Source organism: Temnothorax nylanderi, unplaced genomic scaffold (assembly GCF_030848795.1).
Source record: "Temnothorax nylanderi isolate EJ_2023f unplaced genomic scaffold, tnyl_v1.0 TNYL_tig0051_pilon, whole genome shotgun sequence".
Taxonomy (NCBI): Eukaryota; Metazoa; Arthropoda; class Insecta; order Hymenoptera; family Formicidae; genus Temnothorax; species Temnothorax nylanderi.
In genome coordinates this window covers 279,332-304,843 of record NW_027249113.1, presented here as the reverse complement: position 1 = coordinate 304,843, position 25,512 = coordinate 279,332, and the positions used below count along the sequence as shown (strand labels likewise).

Here is a 25,512-nt window from a genome sequence, read left to right as displayed (position 1 = left end):
TTGGGATTTAAAAAAAAATACTTTATCAATAAAATTATTTTAAAAAATGTTGGAAAATTTGTGAGAAAGTAAATAAGAGATGAAAGTGGTGTTGGATGTCATCCCTGCCATATATTAATTAATATAACATGTATATGCAAATCATTTATTTATTATTAGGTCATGTAGTTGTAGCAATTAAATATTATCAATGCAATATTATTAATGCAATTAATATTATTTTTTCAGATTTTAGAACGAAACATGTCACTCAGCGGGCAATATTTGGAAGAGTTAAGCCGCCGCTACAAAAAACAAGTCGAAGAAATGCAGCGCTCATTGGAGCGCGCGGTGGCTGCTATGGGCGAGGAATCTCGAAAGGGCGAGGAACGCGATGCGAAAAGAACGGAAGAGATCGCCGCTTTGAGGGAAGAAATCGTCATACTTTCCAAATCGGTCGAAACTCTCCTTTACGATCGGGACAGTTGGCGCAGTCGAATATCTGCGATCGTCCAGCATGCCTTGTTGATTTGTCTGGAAATTGTCGTCATTATCTTGATTCTTTCTTACTGTCGTCGAAGAGAAGATTTTGAAGAGGAAAAACTCGAAACGGACATGAGGAAGGACACCATGCGTCGAAAGAGCGCAGAGAACTTCAGTTCTCATGCCGCAGCGAAGAAAACGAAGAAGCGGCGACCCAGCGAGATCGCGTCTCATATTAGTGGTACATATGACGAGCTGATGATCGACGATCGACCCTATGAGACAAAAAAGGAGCGAAAGAAGAAACGTAAGAAAGAAACAATTGCATCTGGTACTAGAGCAATAGTTAATCCTGATGCGAGACAAGAGGCGGTTCGTTACAAGAGTGTCTTGAACGTGATTCCTGGTGGTACAACGTTGCCGTCGAGAAGAGCATCGTCCATAGATCCTCCACACTTCAAAGAGTCACAGGATGTGGCCGGCAAGAGGCCGGAATCCGCGCCCGAGGCCGCTGTCAGTTGGTTCGACGATCAAATAGAAAGAATAGAACGAATCGTGCAGCCTGCATCGGAAGATAAAGCCTACACAACGGAATCCAGAGCAAGTTCCGAACTCGGCCGTCAAATCGACGAACTCGGTGAGCCTAATACGTCGTCGGTAACTGTAGACAGGCTCTTCAAAAGATCAAGTTCGTATTTGAATACAGCTGAACGGAAGATCGAGCCATCAAAGAACGGCTCGTTCAGGGCCAGCAGTATTCTCAAGGGCGCGAGATTGAGCTCGCCGGGCTTTATGAAAACTGCCCTGGGTACGAGAAGCAAAAGGAAACTCTCCACAAATTCCATCGAAAAATGGGAGTGGAGCCAAGATTCGGAGCATTCGAACGACAGGTCCTCGCAGTCCAGCCCCACGGACTTCAAGACGCTGTCGCAGATTGTCAGTGATCGTGCCAATGGTAGCGCAAATGGCTTGATCGAGGAGAGCGACGAATCGAGTAGCGCTACCCTCATGTCGACCAAGAAAGGAAAGAGAAGCACTTTGAAGAAAATGGTGAGAAAGATTTTCTGATTGAAATAGACCCGCCGTAGATACTAAGCTGAACTGGAGTATTAATTTTTGCGTTGAATCGATCGCCATATAAATATTGCATATTCGTGAGAGTTTTTGGTTCAACCTTGTTTCACGCTTTCGTCCTATATTACTCATTTTCCACATTTAAATTGATTAATTCAATTATTCTAAAAACACAGGCTTTATTTGTTATCGCACGATGAATTGAAGTAATTGATTTCAACAAGGAATATGAAAATGTGAGACTCGATTGCCGAAAAATCTCACGAATTTAACCAGGTGTACGGATATACGCGTGTATTTGATAGAGAATGAAAAGTGGTCGAATGGAGCTAGAGAACACTTGTCATAGTTACGATATACAAATACTTTCGTCTGAGCATGATCTTTATTTCACAGTTACTAGTCTGTTTATGGATTAGAGTAAACGGTGTATGTTAATTATTCAAACTGATTAAAGTTTAATTTATTAAAGACTGCATATAATTTGAAGGACACATTATACCTTAGAGAGGGAGACTTGAGATAATTAACATAACATTTTGAAATAGATCGAAATCGAGAAAAATCTTTCGCATGATCGCCTAAATTTGAAAAACTTCTTCCACCTTGTAACAATGCTTAGCTCTATGCGCGGCCCGTTATCAGAGCTACGCTTTACTTACTAGCGATATCATACGTAATGAGGCGTACATGTTAATGGCGAAATACGTAAAAATTTATCATAAAGCGTACGCCAACGAGAGATTAAATGTGATCCCACCGTTATGGAAACTAGGAAAAGATGAATAAAATGACTTATCAAGATAGATTAGCTTACGTAGGATACATACTTATGATTGATCTTAATCGATGCAACGGCAGTGACTACAACGGTTTAGAGAACACTTCTACGTTTTTATTTTAGATTGGATTATTTAATTTTTATCTATGAATCATGGCCAAAGAGAAAAAGAAAGAGAGAGAGAGAGAGAGAGAGGAGAGTGAGTGAGTAAGAGTGAATGAGCGAGCAAAATCGTAGAACATTAGCAGTAGCTGTGTTGTAGCTAACATTTATTATCGTATAATCAAAAAGAATTAATTTTCACTGTCAATGGTATGTATGGATATATGAAGTGGTATCACACGTGAGAAAAAATAAAATCTCTCAATTCCACTGGTGATCAACAGTTCACTGTTTTTTTCATCAATGTAAAATGTAATATAAAGTTGATATCATGATATAATCGTGATATAAGAGGTCTGTTCGTTTTCGCTGCACTTCTGAACTAGTGCAACATAGTCCAATAAGTTAGAATGAAACAAATATATTTTCTTTCATTCTAACTTATTGCACTAGTTCAGAAGTGCAGCGAGAACGAACACGCCTAAGGACAAAAGAAACATACAGTTGAGATAACTCAATTTCATTTTGTTGCTATGAATTATGTACCGAAGGAATTGATCAGAAAACTTCATATGGAGAATGAATAATCCAATCTTCTTGTATACAAGAATTGTTTTGAAGATGAAATTGCTTTTACTTCGGTTTCAAATTCGCGAAGTTGGCATGGTACTTTATAAATGTATACTTAATACTGTATATACATATTTTTCCACTACTTTCGGTTTTGTAAATATTCAATACCCTTTCGATTGGCTCTTCGAACTTTAAATGAATGTAAAGTTTCAAAGAAAAATTTATTTGACTGCATTAGATAAGCTCCGCTTTTCCAACAAATAAATTTTCTACTTCTCTATTGAAATATTAATTGATGTATGGACTTGTCTAAGTTTAGCTATACAAGAAAAAGTCATATTTCATACTGGTCATTTCATGTCTGTTAACAATAGTTCTTACAATAATTAAAAGGTACTGTAATTACAAGAAAGATAACTGCAACAGAAAAATTGTGGCGGTTTTCATTATTTATTTCTTCATCAATACTCGGTAAAATATTAAACTATTTTAGCTTTTGTTATTTCCTGTTTCTCTTCTTTTTCTGTAAGTAAAAATTGTATATAATAGACTTTCTTGCATCCAAACTTTTGTTATTGTGTTGAAAATTTTATTTACGAATGGGAAATTTGGAAAGCATAATATGTCGAAGCTTTTAGATGTTTTCTATTTGTTCTATCTTTCTCGAAATGTTATTCGATTTGCTTTCTCCGATAACCTGCCGTTCTCGTCTTCCAACAATAATATGTTATTGTTAAGTAACGTTTATTCTGTAGAAACACGAAATTTTCTGTAGATATACGTAATGATTTCAACATCATTCTTAATCGTCTTTTTTCTTCTTCCGAGACTTAGATTTCCATTTACATTGCGAATTTAATGCTAAATGCAGCTGTAGAATTTTCAATATATGACAGCATATATAGCACGACTGTTATTTAATTAAATAATAAATAACCGGCTGTGTTTAGCGCTAAATGTAAACTGTACATGCAAACGTTTCTTTGTCGACATATTAATTTTACATACGTTGTGAAGGTACTCCGGAGATTAACAACGATTGTGCCAGCATATTTTGTATCTGATAAAGAAATGTGCTGTGATAAAATCCTCCTGAGATTGCGAAATGCAACGATTAGAAATTAAATGCGAAGAGAAAAGAAAGGGAAAAGAGAGAAGGAGTAAAAAGTAGGAAAGTGTGGCAAGGAGGAGTAAGTGAATATTCAGAATGACTTAAACTTCAATCGAAAATGTGTCCTATTACTTAACGTGCATTTAAAGACTACAAATAATTTTGTGAAACGTATGTGGTGTATGTGGACAGTGGTCGAGACTTTTTTTCGCGCGAGCTTTTAAGGAATTTATTTTCTAGGTGTAAGTTTTATTGTTATTCGCATGTATCGTCAATCCGGTGATTATTTATGTGCGACACGAGAGACGAAATACTTTAGTAATTTTATATTGTACTTTCCTACTGAATGAGATCATCACTGTCATAGAGAATTTGTGTATATGATTTTTATGGAACGAGAGAGATCACAAACGAAAGTACAGAGCTCGTTTCCAGAACACACGTTACTTTTATTAATGTGATATGTATTATTCTTTCTAATTTAATGTAAAAGAGTACGCGTCATCGATAGATAGCAGGCAATTTGCGCAAACAACGAAAAAAATGACCTGCGATTATAATTATTATGTACCTATATATCATAACATATGTTATTATCATATGATTTTGTCTTATAACCCGCAATTATTTATAACAAAATGCAAATCGTGTATGTTACTTAAAATCTGCGTAGGCATTATGAGAAAGTTTAGTTCGATAACTAGTAAAATTTAATGTAAGAGACGCGTGCTTTGAATTGTAGAGTATATTGATCTAAAAGCAACTTCCGAGTTTTTTTTTTACATATTTCTTTATGCATTTTTGCAAGAATATTTAAAAAATATTTAATCGAATTAGTATATTATTTCGTCGAAAAAGCATAGAATAATTAAATGTAATATTTAAGCGTCACGACGTAAGAGAACATTACATATCGTTTATTTACAGTTAGTAGAATTATATAATAATACATCCTTTGTTCGTGTCATTTTTTAATTTATAACAAGGATTGTTTATAACGGATTATTTATACCTATGTTTTTTGTCGTTAAGTATAATGCGAATGAAATTTTTTTAATTCTATTATGTTACTAATCATTTATTAGTAACATTTTAGGATTACGAGAGTCAGCTATTATTTTCGCGTGATTATATCTTATACTAGTCTATAACTGCGAGACGTCTATCACTTACATCACAAAATATTAATTTTCTTAAAGGAGGAAATTCGTAACACGAAGTTTTAATTTTTATCAATGTATGAATGATTAGAAATTTAATGCCACATTTGAATAAGGATGTTTGGACGGATTTTTAAATGGGCGTGTACAAGAAATTATGTAAATATATTGTAGAGCAAGTAAAATGATAATATCGCGATACGGGTAGTTATATTACTTTCTATGGATTGTTTCTATTTACCAAGTTTTATATATATATATATATAAAACTTCTGTGTACAGACTGTTCCCATTTATAAATTTCATACATGAATTATATATAGTATATTTATTTATATGTAAATATATGTATATAACAAGTAAAATATATGTTTATTTATAATAAATATATATTATATATATATATATATTATATATATAAGTTTTAAACAAAGTTAATTGTCTAAATTCTGTCTTTGAAAACAGAGGATGCTTTAAATCTTAGTTGACTCTGATGATTATTTATGGGAGCAGTCATATGAAAATCCTGATAGTAAACAATGAATATTTCTTTAGCTGGACCAACATTTTCCATATTAATTTATTAAGCACAATGGATATGTGAAAAAATGTAAATGAACTTTACGTTAGAGATTCATATGAATCATTCAATCATATGCTGTAAATGCATCTTCTATACATGTCAGTGTGTAATATAGAATGATAATTTTTTTTTATTTATACACTTGTAATTATTTATTTGCTGTAGATATGTTCCTGTACTTTGATATAAATTTATAGTATATTGACATGAATATTTGAATGATTTATTGTATTATACATTATTATAATAGTATGTGTGAAGAAGTAGAAAAGGTATATATGTGCGGTGAAGGAGAATACATATATAAGATTGTTTGCGCCTATTGTTGAATGTTTAGTCAATTATTGCAATAATTGGTACTCGTGCGCCTGAATTCCAATTGCTTGTAATTAAGTCGTATCTCTGTAAATACGAAAGTAATGCACGTTGCATATAATTAATGAAGGAATAAAGTTGCCAAAAGATTCGTCATATATATACATAGATTTGGTCAAATGAAAAGAATGCTTTTGACAAGCGTCCCTGATGACAACGCATACGTTCCAGTTAGAAGTAATTACCGTGAACCTGGAGGCAGCGTCGACAGCGATCCCACTGTCTCGGAAGTCGTTGTATGTCCTTCTCAAAGAAGACCTTGGGCTGTGAGAACAACCAGTACGTCATATTGTTCTTGATCTCAGCGTCTAATGCAATCTAATGCAAATCGTTGACCCTTCAGTCGTTTTTTTGCATAAGCCAAGCAAATGATAATCACAAGGTGATAGATCTAAGCTATACGGTAGATGTTCTAATACTTTCCAGTGAAATTTGTTTCATTGGACACGTGTGGACGGGCATTCGTTATCATGCAACAACACAAGTCTAGAATTTAACAATCCTGAACGTTTATTCTTGATTGCTTTACGCAGTATATCTTTGGCACCCATTGACCGCACAATTTTCTGTATCCCAATTTTTCATGCACAATCGTGCAGGTTCCGTGGATGACATTGAGTGCAAGCTCCATAGACTGAATGGTAGCACGACGATTTGCTTTCACAAGTTTATCCACTAGATCCACCTGTTCAACGAGTTCGGGAGAAATGACACTGATGACGATGTTTGCTTGACCGGGTCGTGCATTGTCCGCCCAAGCTTTCACGACGTTCTTGGAACTGCACCTACCATTTGCGGATTGTTTTCCGCAACACACAATCTTCACCATACACAGCAACCATCCTACTTATCCTACTATAAACAGAGAAAAGCCTGCTATGAATGTCAATCGTACCTTCAGCGGTTAGGACAGGTTAGGAAACGCATCTCCGCACGTTGTTCTTTATCCATCTTTATCTCAGACGAATTTTTCAGTCGACACACACCGCGCCATTTCTTCATTTATCAAGTTAACTCGACGGTAAGAGCCAGTCTATAATGAGTATCGTAATCGTTAGTTGTAATTGTTGTAATCACAACATGCTGGCTCGTAATTTTCATTCATGAATCGTAACAGATAGTAAATAGTAATGTCGCAATAATTTAGCCAATCAGAGATGAGAAAATTCATGGCGGGAGGGGAGACAAATTGCCACACGCGTATTTGTTATGTCACATGGTGGAGTGCGGGCAAACTTGGTTACAATTTTTAAAAATATTCTGCAAAATTGTGAAAAAATGGTAAAGGACGATTTATTATTAATTTTAATATTGATGTAGATGTGGTATACATATAAGTTTGTCTGTGTAAAGCTAGATTTCTCGACAAAAATTTCAGTTTCTGTTAAACAATTTTCTGTTCGGTCGTGTCATGAAAGTTGTTTCTTAACCATAGCTTACATCTACGAGATGAAAAAATATATTTATAACTTAATTAGTTTTCATAACCAATATGTACGATTAATAAAAATGATTATTTTTACCTTTCTGCATTTTTCAGGAAACAAAAAAACTAAAACCAGGTACTCGTGTCGAAATATTAGATTTCATTTATTCATAATACCATATTGTGCCCACCTTTTAATCATTTTGTTAAATTAGCTGCGAGAGGTACATACATTTGCGTATCATCTGAAGGCAACTGTAATTTTTATTATCTAATGTTAATAATAATATTAGAAAATGTCAGTATAATAAACACGGCTGAGCAAAAGATGCAAATCTCTTCTCTAAATTTCTGTGTGATTTAACATGTGTTGTGCGTAATCTGCAAATAGACGATAAAGTTCACTACAATTGATGAAGAAGCGTCCTCCCCTCACATCCCTCCTGGGTATATTAAAAATTGATTTATCTATGCTGTATTTGTAACGAAGGTTTGTAGATGCAATTAAAAAAGTATTTAAAGTACGCGATATAATGTCGTTGCAATGATAATTTGCTAGTTAGATTAATAAGATTAGATTAGGTTAGACCTCAAAATTGTACAAAATGCACGCATTAAAATAATTTATACAATAATATACAAATAAAAAAGAGAGATGTTTACTAATATGATTAGAATATAATTATACGTATGTATCAAAAATTGTTTATATAAATAACTTTAAAGAGAAATATATAATCAATTTATTTGCATTATAAGACGTAAAGAAGTTTACGCAGTTTGCATAATGAAAAATCAGAATAAGGATGGCAAAAGATGTTGCAATAATAAATTCAGTACTTCGGACAAAGCACTAAATAGGTAATTTGATATAAAATTACACTTTGTAAATATATGTATTATTTATATTATAACTTCTTAAAAAATATATAATAATATGTATATAAATCCATGTTATAAAAAATTATCTCGAAATTACGTGTACCTATACGATGTGATACAAAATGCGATCCAACTGCAAACAATAGGGGAGTGCATTATCAACAATATATTTTTATTAAATAAGATGATTAATTTTAGAAAAATATTGGAATTAAATAGTAAATGGACAATTATATATAATAAGAGAAACAGAAAATATAGAATTGTTAGAAGAGAAGTTAGAGGACATGTCGGACTCGACGAATATGTCTTTTATTCAATACTCAATACTGATATTGCTATGGAATTAGGAATAGCAGCAAGTGTGGTAAGAATTAAAATAATTATTAAAATATTTTAGCCCATTAGTATTAAATATGAATATAATAAGTTCAAGTATTTATTGGACATATATATATTTATATATATATAGAGATACATATACGTGTGTGTTTTAAAATAAAATGCTGAATAATTTAAAATAATAATGCAGTTATTCGAGCTTTAATATGCATTTTATTATTTGTTTGTAGATAGCACGTAGTATACTTGCACTTTACAACGAATTAGTAGCCGATCGGGCAAAGAATCCTTATGTTGCTCAATGGCAGAAATCTGGGTAATGAGTACCGAGTTTCTGTTTTTGTGTTTAATTTCATCGTTTAGTAAATATTTTACGTGAATTTTTTTTACATAGTTTCAAATTTAAGACGTATGATTTTTATACACACGTACTTATACATATAGCATAGAGGCGAATATAATGTGTTAAATCAGTTAAATTATGCTTGTAGGGAAGATATAATAGTTTTACGAGGATTCGATCATAAGCATTTAAAATATCTCGAGAATGAGGCGAAGTTTACAGCCCTCGGTAAACATGCCATTTATCACCGATGGTATCACAATCGTATAATGCTGGTATTATCGGTGTTCGGACGAAGGGAAGAAATCGAGGATATCTTCGACGGACTGCCGCGTTTACGATAGCGGTAAGTAAACGGTTTTTCTTAACAGTTCTTAAATAATCAATTTCAAGCTTTTTTTATTTATACTTTCTTTCAACTTGCCAGATGTTGTGCGCCAAAAACGTATTTATATATAGTTAAGTAGAATTAAACATGCTATTAATATATCTTTACATATAAAGATATTACACTTTTAATATTAATTAATTGTTATATCAAATATATCGCGTTCATTCTTAATCTCTTCTACATCGGTAGCTGATATTTGATAAAGAAAAAAGATATAGAGAGAAATATATAAAAGTGTCATGTTTACAGAAACAATTCAAGTCACAGAAATTATATAATCTTATTTATTTTACAAAGGGGAGATTATTTCTACGGATATAAACGGCCGGTAAAAAATGTAGCGATTTTGCGCTCATGAAAAGATGGTAATATCTCAATCGTGCGGATCGGTGGGTATCCTTTACCGGCCTAGAAACGTGTTACGCATACTCTGGCATACTCAGCGAGCGACGAAGGAAGCAAAGGACACGTTAAAGCGCAAAAGGTCCGTCAAGTTAAAGAGAGCGAAAGAGAGGCAGGCGCCACGCCCGCCCCTCCATGCACAGTTCGGCCGCAGAGGGGGCTTGGGGGCGTCGGAGTCGGAGGAGAACGACTGGCAGTCGGCGCAGCCGCCCGCCGCGTTTTATGCAACCAGTCTTGCTTCGGAGCGAGCGAATCCACTGCCCCGGCCTTTGACAGAGAGCACGGGGTAACGTGTGTGCCAGTGCCATCGTTATTTCGTCCGCGCCGTCGGTCGTCCCTCTCGGCCCGCGTGCCCGCGGCTCTCCCGCGGCGGAGGGGACACCCGTCACCCCCGCGACACGCACCCCTGACTCCACGACTCCACGATTCCGGGGTTTTTCCTCGCGCTGCTTTTGAGGCAGGTCACGACGGGGCCTGCCTACCTACCTACGAGCCTGGCTCTCGCGTACTCGTGTATAACATCACTGACCGCGGGCCGTCTGTTTTTTTTTTCCCGTGCGCGTTGACTTTGCCGGCGCGGGCGAGCTCGAAAGGTGACAAGACTGTGAGTACTGTGACAAGGCGGTGTCGGCGGTGTCGCTCCCGATATATTGTATCGCTCCGCGCAGAGCCGCGCCGCGCCGCGCCACACCACACCACGTACGTACGGAGCAGTCACGATCGCGCCCTGCAGTGGTACAGTGTAGGCTCGTGTCCGCCGATAGAGTGTCAGTGCGAGAGCGGTCGGTGTCGGTGTCGGGTGGTGTGCCGCCGACACACGGCTGCGTTATCCCACGACTGTGTATGTGCGTGCGTGCGTGCATATGTGCGTGACGTGTGCGTAAAGGCGAGAGGAAAGGAGAGCGAGAGCGACGACGACGACGGTGGGCCGGCGGCGCGGCGCGCGGTGAGCGCGTAGTGCGAGTGCGAGGGAGAGGGACGGGCGCGACGGGCGACAGCGACGGCGATGCGGCCGTGAATCCTCGATACGTGGCTGCGTTCACGCCGCGTGTAATCCACACGACACACTAATATACAACGACAACAACGACGACGACGACGACGACGACAACGACAACGACGAGGACGAGGACGAAGACGAGGACCAAGACGAAGACCAAGACGAAGACGAAGACCGAGACGACGACGACGACGACGACGACGACGGCGGCGACGGCGGCGGCAACGACGACGACGACGACGTCGACGATCACGACGACGTTGGTCGGGGAATTGCGAGCGGAGCGACAGAAAAAGGCGCGCACTTGCACGCGCTCCGAATTGTCACGCAACCGCGACATTCACATAACCGCGACGTGTCTGCTGAGTCTCCTGACGCGTGCGGGCTCCTAGCTCGGTCGACTAGTCTCCTTCGACCTCCTCCTCTTCCTCGTCGTCACTATGGCGGACGACGAGGTTCTCTTCGACGATGTTTACGAGCTCTGCGAGATTATCGGCAAGTGAGTAACGAGAATCCCGGACCCGGGGTGGGCGAGAGAGTGAGGAAGAATCTGCGAGTTAAAGCCGTTAAAGGGTGTATAAGGAGGTACCGCGCGCGCGAGAGAGAGAAAGCGTGATGCGATTGGATGAACGGCGGTGGGCGGAGGTACTTTGAGCGTGTTGGTTTACGTGTGCATGCGTTGCACTCGCGCGTCTGCGCGTATGCGTGTGTGAACCCGCTGAGCAGGGAAAATAATGCCCGCAGCCCGTGCGTGTGTGCGTGTGTGTACGCGCACCGCGAGCTCGCAAGGTAAATGTACCAATGCCTGGACACGTACCTATGTCCTGGACATTTTTATCATTTTAATCCTTAAGCAAGTTATAACGCGAATTAAAATCAAAGAATCAAAGATAAAAATATTTTTCTTGTATTATATTTTTATGTTCGATTTTAATTCGCGTTATACTTATTTGAAAACTAAAATGATAAAGGTGTCCAGGCATATAGGTCTTAAGTGTCCCGGCATTGTATGTACATCGGTGTGACACGGGAGCACGGGACGAGAGTGAGTAGGAGAAAGAGATGCGAGTTGAATGAGGAAGGCGTCCGCGTGTGTGCAAGTTCCCGATTGCTTCCAGTTTCCACCTTCTCATCGAATTCCGTCCAGTAACTCGACCCGCCACGCATGCTTACGGAGCGAATAAAATTGTATCATTTTCCTGCTCATTCCCATATCACGGTGCAAATTAATTCATATACTTACTTCGCTTATAATTTCTTGCGAGTCGATACACTTGCTTGAGAATGATATTTCGTTAAATAACAATATTCGTGTGAGCAATTTATGCTCCTTATCGTGACGTAAAACCTTATTTGAATCGAGCCGTTTGTGGAATGAATTCCTAAATTCTAGAGAGATAAGAATCAAATGTTTTTTTTCTAAATTGATGTAATATAGATGTTTGTTTCAATAAGGTTTCGACGGTTCGTGCGATGTCTCTCTCAAAATAAATGGTTTACTTGGCATATTGGCAACAGCCCATTTGTCTATCAGATTTATCTGTCGATAAATCATTTATCTGGACTTTTACATGTTCAAGCTAGACTTTTTCAATTTGTTCGGAAGGCAAGATTATTGCCTAACTCCGAAAAAATATGCAGAAGTGTTAAAACATGCCTTTTCATAAAAATGTAACAGGAAAGGTAAATAATCGAGAAATAAAACAATTAAGAAACCAAATAAAAACCTATTTAGAATTTGAACGAAAAGGTCTTGAGTAAATCTTGGTTTTTATCAAATTAATTATGATAGTTATTGCATAGTTATAAATGTTGTATTGTTCCTGTTTAAGAATCTGTCTTAAAATCTTAAAAAGAAATTCATGAAGAAGTTATAATCTGGATTAATATAAAGAAAATGTAATAGGAAAAGTATATACCATAATTTTAGAAGAATTTTTATTCATTTATGAACATTTTCCTGAACATTTAATGAATCAAATATAAATAAATTATTTATTATTTTAACCGATTTATATCGATATTGAACAAAAATGAAACTTTTTTAAAAATAAAAATACAAAATGACTATATTAACATACGAAACAACTGAATCGCGAAAAAATGTATTTCTTATTGATGGACGAAAATTTAATTAAAGCCGAATCTTCTAACGCTTGGTTTTCGTATTGCTATGTTAGCAACGATCGACTTCGCCAAAACGGTTTATTTAATCTGCTGAAAAACTATAGCTTGAAAAGCAGAGATTGCTGTCACGGAAACGCAATTTCGTTTGTATCGGAAGCCAATACTTGATTTATCATTCAATTGGCTAACCTTCATGCCAAAATAATATACGTCACCAGCTGCGACTAAAATACCTGTCACAAAGGCGTAGGCTATTCGACGATCATCGACTTATGACTCAGATTTATTCTCTCCCTGTCCAAACTATTTATAGCTTGGACTTGCAATTATCATGCTATAAACGATACGCTACAATTTATTAGCTCGCATATTTTTTTATTCACACGTCAGATTCCTTTCTTTTTCATATATTTATTTCATAATTCTTCAAAATCGACAGGTTTTAAGAACATTAATCGGATATATTATAAATACGTATATAAATAAATACAATTATACGAATTAACCGTTGACACGCCTTGAAATTATGCATGGTTTTCAGAAATTATTCAACATTTGAAAGATGACGTGAAATATATCGCACCTTCTTTTGAAAGAAGAATATTTATATGTGCCGCAATTTAATACATTTAAAGAGGAAAGAATTATATGTACGTCGTTTAAACGTACATATTATACTTATATATTTTGTCAGAATTTAAGTATTTTTGCCATAGATTTTAGTACTCTTATCAGTAAGATAGATAATGCAATGTAGAATGTATTATGTCGAATTTGTATGATAAATTTAATGTATTATCTTTTAAGTGTTAACAATATATACCACTTTAAATTCTATCCTAGTATAAAACCTGATAGATTTTCTCGTGAACTGAGAAATAACGTGTTATTTATAGATTTGTGTGATTCGGCACGCACTGTTCGTAATATTGTTGCTAAAAGCTATTTATTAAAATACGCTCAATCACCCAATATCGTCAAATAATATTAATTGATCCAAACTCGAAATCCTGATGAATTTACATCAATATCACATTCTGTCTTCATTATGCGCATTGAGGATGCCAAGCTCGCTGATTAAACTATGTTTACAAATCGATCGATCAATAGAAAATACAATAAAGTATAATAATTTTTTAATATCGCCTAGGAAAATATCTATTTTTTGACGTTATTAAGGTTCGCGAACATTAGTTAATTTATGTTATGTCGAACAAGTAGGAAATTATTCAACTACATATACATATAACATCAATTTCTTGCTATTTTCAATTGTGTAATTAAGTAGAAACGCTTTGTCGCGTAACAATTGGTGCAGAAATATTTCAATGGGGACAGTTTGAAGAGATCATCCTGCATACATATTGTATATATGCCTACATGTGGATCCCGTCAATTAAATTCAGCATGAGGTATATCAAGAAGTGGCACATTCTTCGTTCGTTACGGTTAATTGAATTCGCACAGCCGGCGCTCTTTTCTCTGCGTCAATTGAACTTAAATGCCGTACGCTACAGTTCGCACAAACGGTTCTTTTAAAGTCGTTCCTTTCAATCGACTGCTAAGGGTTTTGTTCCGTATTTAAGATATTACGAAGTAACACGAACGTAACGACACAACGGCGCTTTTTACTTACTATATATATTATATTTTATTTCGTAGCCGTCGAATTTCCTCTAACAGTTCTCAACTTTGTAACTCTTTTGTAATTGAGTTTTCAATCAGCTAAATAATTATTTAGTGTGCTTTAATTTTTTCGCTAGACGGCTCCGTAAACGACTGTGTATTACAACATTTAATTATCCTTCATGTTGCAGCCGCTATTAAGCTTTGCAATTCAGTTTCTAAAGTATATACGAATCATGAGAATGATGCATTATTAAGACAGAGAAAAAATGAAGATAAAATTATTACTAACATTGTGCACATTTGTTTGTGGATGCTATCAGTTAATAAATCAGGATCAGTTTTGTATCGGAAGCTATTGTGGAAATGGAAACGGAGTTATATTGAACAGGAGCTCTCGACGCTTTTACCTCGGTGCTCTATCGCTGGAGAGCGAAAGCATCACCGAGAAATCCCTAGTATGCTTCGACGATTTTAAATCTCGATACGGACACGTACAAGGCGAGATACGAGGCGGCGTGTTCTGCTTTTACGATTCACGCCCTACTTTTTGTCTCGCAAACTCCCACACGGAAGACCCTATATACGTGTTCGCATTTTTTTAAAAGACAGGATATAAACTTTTACCCCTGAAATTTGTTCTTGAACTTAATTACGCGAATCGAGTTTTTATGGCATTCCTTTTTTTGGCTAACGGATCAAATGCTCTATATGGAAATTTAAATTACATAAACGGCAAACCTTAATCTCGCGGTTGATGAAAGTGGCAATAGATGTTCTATCTGCGATGAGATCAGTCTTATGCGGTATATGTTTTAAAAAATATATTGGATGAATACGGAAATCTTTTGTAGAGATTTAAAATAAACGAGAATTTATATTAATTCATTTGCTGCACATTCGGTACTTTACTTTCATATTTTATATTTAAAAATGTTTACCTTTATTCAGCGTTGAAATATTGTGTTCTACTTTAATGTGCATAATAGAATTTATCGGGATACAAACGGGTCGTGCGACGCACTCCAAATTTAATAATTTTTTTATTTTGAAAAGTACATTGCATTTCTTTTTCTGTTGTAAAAATATTGGATATTTAAATTAGAGTTTAACATTTTCATTATCGTAACTCTGCTTCGAGATTTAATTTTGAAATTTAATAATCAAAGACGATTTTTTATTTAATACATTATTTATTGACATTATTTATTGAGATACCGTAAAGACATTATGAGATTAGAGCAATTTGCTGTGATTATTAATAAATTAGTAGTTTTAGTAATGTACACATATACCCATATATAGATATATAAATCCATGAAGTATAAAATAAAAATTATGAAATAGAAATAAAAATAGAAATAAATATATATGAAACATATGTGAAACGATTTTCTACAAATATTTTCGATTGTATATTCAACATATATTTCGGAAATAACGTAATATTTTAATATTTGGCGATAAATATTTACGGGGAAGCTTTTTCTCTTATTATTCAAACGTACATACTATTCGCGTTTCTTTGTCTGCAAACACATGCAATATTTTTTTCTGCGAGGGAAAAGTCTCCGTGCAAAATCGTGTCGTAGATAATCGCTTCAAATTTTTATCCTTTCGAAGTAAATTCTATTTTATGTCTTGAAGATAAAGCTAGCTTGTCTGGAATTTACACATAATTTCTTAACACCTGATATGGTGTGACATGTCGACACACGACTCTAATTCTTGCTTTAAAGCATGATAATAATTTTTTAGAGCTATTTATATCGATAAAAAGTTACTCTTGTGTCGCTAATTTTCGTCCATGTGACTCCGTAATAACTTATTTGTTTTCAAACTATTATTCTGGTGTATTTTAAAATTCAGTCAACTAATATGTGGGTCACCGCGTTCAAGTATAGTTTATTTTGTACAAACTTTGTCAGCTTTCCTATTAAACTAAATTAATATTAAATGTTAGTACATCTTTAGCCATATAATATTAAGTACATCTCAATATTGCTTAATATTTTTTGATAAATATTGCTATTTCACGATTATAAAAAAAATATTGCAATAACGAATAAATAAAATTCGATAGATACACGATTAATATATTTTATGCAAATATAAGTGCATTTGAAAGTATATTATTCAATAAGTTGTTAACATCTATTTCTTAACATCTATTCACTATTACGAACGCATGGACTTCCTGTTATCGACACCTCGCTTGTATCGAAGATAAAGTATCTGCTTAGTATGTTTAGTGAAGTATCGTCACACTTTGACTTATAGAGATGTGCCGATTAGACACTTGTACCAGAGATATCATTTTATCTATACCGTATATATATAATACAATATTGCAATATGTCCGTTTCTATATTGGCAGTTTATATATATATATTTTTTATTTATATTATTTTTTTGACGGATCCATATATAATTAAAAGTAATTCAAAATATAAATGTATAAAAATCTAGAAATATAAAAGTGGATTTATCGCGATTATCAATATTTTTTTCGCAACGTGCGATACATACAAGGACGGAACTAAGTGATTCACCCGTGTCACATTAGAATGCCGATCACATCGAGTGGCGGCACAACAGGCACCGCCTTACGCAGATCAGCGACGCTGCAGGCGTAAGAGATACCAAGTCTAATATTGCGCGGTCTCCAGTTTAGCCACTTGATCTTCTCGCTGATATCGGTGCAGAGGTACACGTCGTCTGCGGGCAATCTGATAAACGGATCGTTGAGACCCACAAACGCTGTACCCCGCTTGCTCAATGGATCGTAGATGACTTTCCAATAGAACTTGGGCGCGGACATGACCGCGCCGTCGGTGTGCAGATATACGGGTCGCTGTTTGCCGCGAATGTCCTCCATGGTCATCTGGCCGTGCACCCCCGTGTAAACGTCGAGGTCCAAACGACGGCTGGCGGCGAAGCGTCTGACGCTGAGCTCCAGAGAATTCCAATTACCGCCGTTAAAGGTTTGCCACTGAGGCGCGGTGTTCAAGTACCAAAAGGTCGACCTGTGCTGGGCGCCGTAGACGAAGTCCGCTTTGGCCGCCATATGTCCGCGGGAGAGAAACTGCACCGACTTCTTCAATCGTTCCTCAGCCAACTTGGTCGAATTCAGGATTCTCGCGAGCGTATCTAACTGGGTTTCGAATCTGTACAGATAGTCTACGTCTATCCCGGAATAAAATTTTCCCGCTAGGAACTTGCCCGGTCTAAAACATGCAATCGACAGCCGTAAACGATGCGCCCTGGCGTTTTATTGGCGATAGTATTTAAAAGCTATTTTTAAAGATTACATTAAAAAGGTATATTGTTATCAACTATTCTAATAATAAATGGACGATTTATTTAATTATCAAAAGATTAATATATTGATAAATATAGTTATTGATATATTAAATAAAATTATACTTAATTTGTTAAAACTTCTCAAAGAGTTTAATATTGAACAATTATTTCATCCAAAAATCTAACAGAAAAGAAAAGATTATGATGAAATGAGGAATCTATCAATTATTAACAGATCTCACCTGGGATAGCTCCTTTGATAGCTTCCGATCATTTTCGTCATCTTGAACTTCGTGTAGTACGTTGTATATGTCTTCTCGTCGCGGCATAATTCAATAGTGCGGATGAAGGTGCCGCTCACGTTGAAGCCGATCTCGATGGGGCTGTGTCTGCCGAGACAAGGTGGCGAGCCCGTGTACTTAGCATGATGCTCGGGGTGAGATTTGCAAACTAGAGACGAGAAATACTGGCGAACGCCGTTCACGTCAAACACCTTACCTCCTATGCAAACTGCCTCGACCTCGTTGCCCCAAGTTCGGTTTTTGAGGTAGTTATCTTTGCCTGGGCAGGCCAGATAAATGGAGCCACCGGCGAATATTCTCAGTGTCCCATTATCGTTATCCGGGTACCAGATGGTCGCACGCTTGCCATCCCGTTTCAAGAGCAACGGTTGAGGTTCCTTAAGATCGCCGACTTTGTACTGTGTGGAGATCGTACAGCCAGCATCTGAGAATCGTTATTCGTGATAGCATAACTGTAAAGCGATTTTCGCGAACGTTTAACAGATAATACCATTGTGAGATAAACAGATGGTTTACCGGGATTAATCGGGTTTGCAATTGTCCAAGTGATGTAACACGCAAGAAACGGAATAACCACCAACATGATTAAGCTGGAACGTTTGCACGTGATCAACAACATAGCGCGCTTGTTCTTCCTTATTTTATACTCGTTGATTGACGTAAATTCCCATGATATACATCCGTGAGAGATAACAAAATTTTGATTTGACTATCAGTAGCCTGTAAGATAATGTCACTTACAAATCTCGTCGATCGCTTCAGTTCAACGAAGACACTTCTGAGATGTGGACGCCAGATAAATCTGGCGCGTAATTTTTCAGATTCAAATCAGTTGCACACGGATAAAAAGAAGCGTGGAATTCGTGTTAATTTAAGTAGAATTTATTTACGTAATGAAACAATGCGCGCGTTTGTGCAATGATACTGTCTTCTTCTTTTCATATCTGGTTTCTTGAGATATTTAAATTACAGAAGTTGTGAGAGACAAAGAAAGAAAAATTTAAATCAAAAAGCAATCTACTACCTGACCATTAGTGTTTTTGTAATTGTTGGTAATATCAGCATTTATATTATTAAACAAACAACATTTTTGAACAATTGAAATTTAAAGTAATAATTACTAGTTAAGTGTTTTGCTAAAATGTGCTTTTCAAAATTAGAATATAATAATATGGAAAGTATGGGAATTGACTACCGTAGTTCTTATTGTGTAGAAAAGAAATGAGGGATACGATATATGTGCAATGTAGTTAGAACATTTAAACTTATAGAAGTAATAAATTTTAGACTGGAAATTGAAAAAAAAGAATCGAAGAATACTGATTAGATTAGATTAGACTAAACACACATAAATTGTGGAACTTACTATATAAATCGCTTTAATGTAAAAGAAACAAAAATTAATTTTTTATAAACTTTTGTAAATTTATTTTTTCAAAGGTTCGGTATTCAGCATTATATTCTTGCAAGTGACAAGTCTCTAGTGTTGAGCATAAGTCTTATTATTACAAAATCTCCATGCAATAAGCGACTCATACTCATAATGGTAATATATATACAGAGGAGATGTAATATCAGCGCGACGGCGCGGCTTAAGTTTAACAGAGCCGTCAAGGGAAACGAGTAACTTGCGCATTTATATACTGCGTTTCGGTTAGCCGTAACATATGTGATCTGTACGTGTTGATAAGAGTATAACTACAGAGAAATTGCGTGTACTACGGTGTAAAAGCGACTAAATAGTCTGATGAGCAGGGCTGTCGACGTAAAAGGGAGTATTTCAGCAGGTTAAACGAGCCTTTCTGAATATCGCGAACGCCTCTGTTCTCTGGAAACGTTATTTATTCCTGACTTTCACTAACAATCCCATTTAGCGGTTTCAATTCCCCATCCCTCCCTTTACCCTAGTCAGGCGTACCCATTACGTCTACGTGCCTCCAATACCGCGGAAACGAATGAGGTATAGAGATGGAATGTTAATGTCGGGGCAGACGTATCTTGATGATGTAGTCTGGCATCGAATGCAGTCTCTGTATTCGTAAACAAGTGTCCGACATCCAATTATGGTAGATCTGAAATTCCCCGAAGAGCATCCCGAATGAAGAGCTTTTGATTCGCGCAACCGAATCTTTGGACATCTATATATCAATGCTCGCAACTTATCTGAAATAAAAGATACCATACAAAAATGGTCATTACATATGATTACAAAATAGATAGTGGAATTATCTATACAAAGTCAAATGGCAAACTTATCAATCTGATGTATATATGAAATATAAAAGCATGGACGCATACGCTATTTTATAAATACCATACAAAAATCTTATTAATATACATTTATTTTTAGAAACAAATTAAATATATATTGAAAATGTAAAGGAAAATATTGATGCGACATATCATTATTATCTTCGATATTTTATTTTACAAAAAACGGATCTTTAATCGCGCAACAAATAATTTTCTCCACGTTAATGAGCTGTTGGATGATAAATCAGCAATTTGAACGCAGCATGTTCTAATCAATGACAAGTTATGTTCAGTTAAGTTATGGCCTCGGCGTGAACAGCATGCTATCCTAGCGGATTTAACTAAAATTTCAAACAGCTTGAGCGTATACAGCGATCGGATGTCGTAATTACCGTTTTGGAAAGCAGAATTCTGCATGAAACTTGAGCGTTTGTATTAGCAATGTCCTCCCTTCAACCGTAACTTGTTAACAACAGAAGGCCAAAGTTCAATTACATCAGATTCGAAGTCTAATTTACAATGGCCAGGAGGTTAAATGGAGCTGTATTTGACGACGGTGAGAACTCTAGTATACTAATAATCTGTATCTCTATAAATAAAGTTTTATTCATGTACATGATATCGAATTAAGGTGGTATACTTAATGAAATGTTGGCAATGGACAAGTCAATCCGTCATTTACTTTATTATACAAATTGTCAAAAGAATGATTTGAGAATATAAAGTCATCTGGTATAAATCATCTAAATATATGGAGGGGTAAAAACCATAGTGGTGTAAGTCAAATTTTTTAAAATATCGACTCGTGTGCATAGATGCAATTTATATATATTGTATAGAGTGCATCTATGCACACGAGTCAATATTTAAAAAAATTTGACTTACACCACTTTTACCTCTCCATATAAAGAAGTAGAAAAAAGAAGTCTTGCATGTGTAATCTTTTCCAAGCGGAAAATTGATTTTGAATATAGGTCACGGTGATGTTTGACCTCTTCTGGAAACTGACGCGAGAAGTCAATAGCTTTCCATAAAAGGCGGATTACGCTTTCGTGCGAATTGCTTTATGAAGGCCTTAAGGCACTCAAGAGGCCGTCTTGCAAGAGAGCTTTTAACTACGAAAAACGAGGGATGATGTATTTAGTAACTTGTTCGCGAGTACACCGGAGATGACGGCCTGTGTACGTGACGGCAGAGGATTTACACAGACACGCTTTTAACAGATTGCTTTACGTTCTTCAATTTATGTTCAGACTGTATCGAAAAATACGCTAAATTAAATGCTTTTTAAATGCTTTTTAAATGCAATATAATTGCATGACAATTTCAAAATGCAATATATTTATATGACAAATTTATATTTTATCTAGCGTTAAAAATAGTGTTATATGATAATAGCTGAATATAATTATTTAATTTTTATGATTTTATATGGAAATTTGATAAATCTTTTAGTTTCCACTCTTATATGTACATTATTGCTATACTCCGTTCAATGAGAGATTGAGAGTAGATCGGACGAAAACTCGTCCGTCTCACGCAGGTCTCTGCCCACAGAACGTCTATTTACATGTACGATACGCCACACTCTAAGGACTTTGCCCGTTTATGCGCAAAACCACTCTTAATCTCTCGTTGAACGGAGTATACATTAAATACTTAAAAGGATAACACAAATGTGTTTCAACATAGGTAACACATTCATATTATTGATTGAACAGATGATTTCAATGATACGGTAATTTATTTTAAGTTTGAAATAACATCACAATTATCCGTTAAATTATTATTGGTATTTAATTTATGATATCTTTATTAAATGCCTTCGTTATTATATGTTACAATTCGTTATTGCGAGAAATAGATGCAGAAAGAATAAGATACCAGAGAGAGAAATATTTAAAATATTTACACAATAATATTAATAGAAAAGTTAATATTAATAATTTAATTATAAATTTAATAATAATGAAATAATTTTCCAAGATGGAAAATTATCTTTTAATACGATAAATTTTGCTGTTTTAATTTTAAAGAATTGTGAAATTAAAAAAATGGTATAATTACATTTTACGAGTAAATCGCCAGTTGTAAAATATTGCAGATTATTGAAAATAACCGCTTGTTTATATTGATCGAGTAATATAAAAACAGTGTAGTTTTTTGAATAGCGTAGTTCTTCGAAACAAGAATACAAAAAGTAAAAGGTAATGTTTGACAATAAAAAAGAAATTGAAAGCGCGGCGTTTCGTAATAAAGAAAATGCATCATTATGCGAGTATAAATAAAATACAAACAAGATTCTGCGTGATTTATATTCGTTATTGGAGTATATATGTTAAATGTGATTGTCCACTATATTACTGTGCAAACCGCAAGGATAGATGCTTGCGTGAAACGCTCTACACGCACGACATTCTCCATTGTGGGTTTTCACGAATTCCATGAATGCATGCGTGGTTATATCATTCGATGGATAACCGAGACCGCTATCGTGTTTAACCCTTAAGTACAGGCCAGATCATATGACCTACTCATGTGCACATGCATTAGACGCCCGTCTCACACAAATTACCTTCTTTATACGATACCATCTAGGTATACGACATTAATATCTTATAGAAATTCAGTCTATCAATAACCATCCGTATGTATGTGCGTGTGTGTGTGTTGCTGTATGTATATGATTTAAAAATAAGCATATAGACATTTTAAATATAAACATAAGGTATTTCGTTCTTTTTGTTTCTAACTAAGAATTGATATTGGATGTTTTTATTCCAAGATATTGGCATCTATCTCGATATTTATTTATTTATGTATAATGTCCATGAAACCATGAAAAGCAATAAATCGGCGAATGCAAAGATAGCGGTTGTCTGCTAATTTTTTTAATGGTATACGTAGCTGCCCACGCTTTTAAGAAATAACTATACTTTGTTTGAAATAATAATATCGATTATTTATAAGGTAAATAAGCACAGTGGATTTTAAAATATAAAATATTTGAATTTAGCAAAGAAAATTTGCATATATCTTTATTATAATTCCTATAGAAATATCATCTTTATATCAAAATTATTTGCTTACGTTAAAATTATTTCCAAAACGTTTTATCTTTTTTTCTGATCTAAATAGATAAGATTTCAAGGTTTTCAACGAACTATGACCTTATTGATTACCTATATTGACATTTTCCTTTTCTTGATTTTCTTATATTTAATGTAAAAACTCTTTACATTAAAATTTACATGTAGATATATCGTGTGGATGCAAAATTAGTATAGTAGGTATGCGTAAGAAAAATGGAGAGTCACAGCGCACGCGACATTTAAAAATGGCGTTAGGTCACCGGAAGGACGTAACCTTGGTCTATAAAGTGATATCAAAGAAATCTCAAGATATTATTTCCTTTAACACCGGAACTTCATTTTACAATGTTCTTAAACTTCAATTCGTTGAAATTTGTTAATTAACTTCAATAAATTAACGACATATAAATTTCATATGTTAATTTTAATTGGTTTTGCAATTGTACTTTGTAAACGAAAGAGTTTTTATTACAATTTAATTAAAACAAACTATTCAAAAAAAGCCAAGTTTTCTTCAACTACGTATAGTATCATGAAAAATTAAAAGACGTAGAAAACTTTTTCGAATAAAATTTGTTACTCTTTTCAAGCCCATTTTGCAAATGTTAGATATTATGTAATATTTAATTGCTTACATTTATTAGCTTTCTACTTTCTACCTGATTTACCAGTCAATTGACAACGCGCGTAATCCGTACTCGAGTAACTGCGAGCGTAATTATTATTGTTGACGTCTTACTCGCATTGTTGCAGAGGGCCGTTCAGCGTTGTTCGAAAATGCATTCACCGTCATACCGGGCAGATTTTTGCCGTAAAAATCGTCGACGTGGCGAAGTTCACTTCTAGTCCTGGGCTTAGCACTGCGGGTGAGTATATACGAAAGATGATGTATTATATATAGATACACACTGAGAAGATACATAAGGAAATAGCCGGAGTTGTATCTTTCCGATTTCGATGAGTTCCTAACGTTTGAGCAGCTTAATAAAAGGCACAGATATTTTTTTTTATATATTATATAACGTACATTTAAACATCGAGTGATCAATTGAAGTTGATTGTATATATTTGATCGAATATCTCTGAAATTATAAAATATTGAATGAGATGCTGCTTTCGAGAAGCAAGTAGATATTTTTGTGATATTAAGAGGGCATGTTGAGATGTATGTTCTTCATAATTTATGATTACTAATAAAGTTCTTTAATATTGTGCTTTGAAACATTTTTTTTATGTATCTTACAATTCATAAAATTCAGACAGGAACAAATATATTGATTTAATTTTGACGGGCTGTTTCAATACTTTATTACGTAAACAGTATAAAACATATGTCTCATATTTTGGACTGTTTTACATCCACAAGTTCATTGAAATAAGGGAGAGACCATTCCTATTGGTCTCCTTGTAAATACCTTCCCATTAATTTCCACCGTGTGTTCGAAACAAGGCCTATGCTTCCCTATCCGTCCACCTGACAACGTACGCTTTCCCCAATGCTGCGCGACTGACTAAACATGGGTTCGAGTTGTGAACCGGCGAAAGGCCGTTGTGCAATTGAATGGAAAGGCGGACTATTGTCGCCGCCGCGCACATTTTTCGGGGATTTAACCCGAACGTACCAGCCGACAGGTCCAGATGAAATATACGGAGGAGAGCGCATTGTTTCAAAACCGTTTTTCTCTAATAAAGCGCCTTTCTTCCGGAAATGAGAGTAATATTTAATTTTTGCCGATAGCATGGAACTAGCGAATCAGTTGTGAACATACTGAGAGCTTATTAGAAAATAGGCGATAGCTGAA

At 35.4% G+C, this 25,512-nt stretch overlaps 4 protein-coding genes and 1 long non-coding RNA gene across 19 annotated transcripts in view; 3 read left to right on the top strand and 2 right to left on the bottom strand.

The window, feature by feature from the left end:
* Positions 1–6,321, top strand: part of LOC139772522 (SUN domain-containing ossification factor) — a 39,067-nt gene extending 32,746 nt beyond the window's left edge. For all 3 annotated transcript variants that reach the window (XM_071706251.1, XM_071706254.1, XM_071706253.1), the window contains one exon: positions 229–6,321. In XM_071706251.1, the coding sequence (XP_071562352.1) occupies positions 229–1,530 (1,302 nt within the window). In that variant the 3' untranslated portion in view covers positions 1,531–6,321. The remainder of the gene's footprint in view (positions 1–228) is intronic.
* Positions 6,048–7,369, bottom strand: LOC139772530 (uncharacterized). Its single transcript, XR_011718156.1, has 2 exons — positions 6,407–7,369; positions 6,048–6,248 (listed from the first exon to the last, which is right to left on the bottom strand). It is a non-coding gene; the product is annotated as an uncharacterized lncRNA (long non-coding RNA).
* Positions 7,370–9,921, top strand: LOC139772529 (uncharacterized). Its single transcript, XM_071706274.1, has 4 exons — positions 7,370–8,508; positions 8,728–8,896; positions 9,102–9,187; positions 9,363–9,921. The coding sequence occupies exons 1-4, from the start codon at positions 8,435–8,437 to the stop codon at positions 9,556–9,558; spliced, it is 525 nt and encodes a 174-aa protein (XP_071562375.1). The 5' UTR covers positions 7,370–8,434; the 3' UTR covers positions 9,559–9,921.
* Positions 9,922–10,761: 840 nt separating this feature from the next.
* The window catches only part of Cask (peripheral plasma membrane protein CASK), a 182,042-nt gene continuing 167,291 nt past the window's right edge, over positions 10,762–25,512 (top strand). For 3 of the 13 annotated variants that reach the window (XM_071706264.1, XM_071706258.1, XM_071706260.1), the window contains exons 1-2: positions 10,764–11,506; positions 24,464–24,576. In XM_071706264.1, coding sequence (XP_071562365.1) covers positions 11,448–11,506; positions 24,464–24,576 — 172 coding nt within the window. In that variant the 5' untranslated portion in view covers positions 10,764–11,447. Of the gene's footprint in view, positions 11,507–24,463; positions 24,577–25,512 lie in introns of all 13 variants that reach the window. The other 10 variants (XM_071706269.1, XM_071706263.1, XM_071706261.1 and 7 more) reach the window with 6 other exon arrangements.
* Positions 16,640–19,233, bottom strand: LOC139772596 (salivary protein Tsal2A-like). The gene is made up of 3 exons (XM_071706408.1): positions 18,882–19,233; positions 18,306–18,789; positions 16,640–17,987 (listed from the first exon to the last, which is right to left on the bottom strand). Exons 1-3 carry the CDS (start codon positions 18,982–18,984, stop codon positions 17,318–17,320), a joined length of 1,257 nt encoding a protein of 418 aa, XP_071562509.1. The 5' UTR covers positions 18,985–19,233; the 3' UTR covers positions 16,640–17,317.

Coding starts and splice junctions, on each gene's coding strand:
- LOC139772529 (XM_071706274.1), top strand. CDS start 8,435: ATGAAAAATCAGAATAAGGATGGCAAAAGATGTTGCAATAATAAATTC. Junction 8,897..9,101: donor TAGGAATAGCAGCAAGTGTG/GTAAGAATTAAA, acceptor ATTTGTTTGTAG/ATAGCACGTAGTATACTTGC. Junction 9,188..9,362: donor GCTCAATGGCAGAAATCTGG/GTAATGAGTACC, acceptor TTATGCTTGTAG/GGAAGATATAATAGTTTTAC.
- LOC139772596 (XM_071706408.1), bottom strand. CDS start 18,984: ATGTTGTTGATCACGTGCAAACGTTCCAGCTTAATCATGTTGGTGGTT. Junction 18,790..18,881: donor TGCAAACCCGATTAATCCCG/GTAAACCATCTG, acceptor AACGATTCTCAG/ATGCTGGCTGTACGATCTCC. Junction 17,988..18,305: donor TATCAAAGGAGCTATCCCAG/GTGAGATCTGTT, acceptor TGCATGTTTTAG/ACCGGGCAAGTTCCTAGCGG.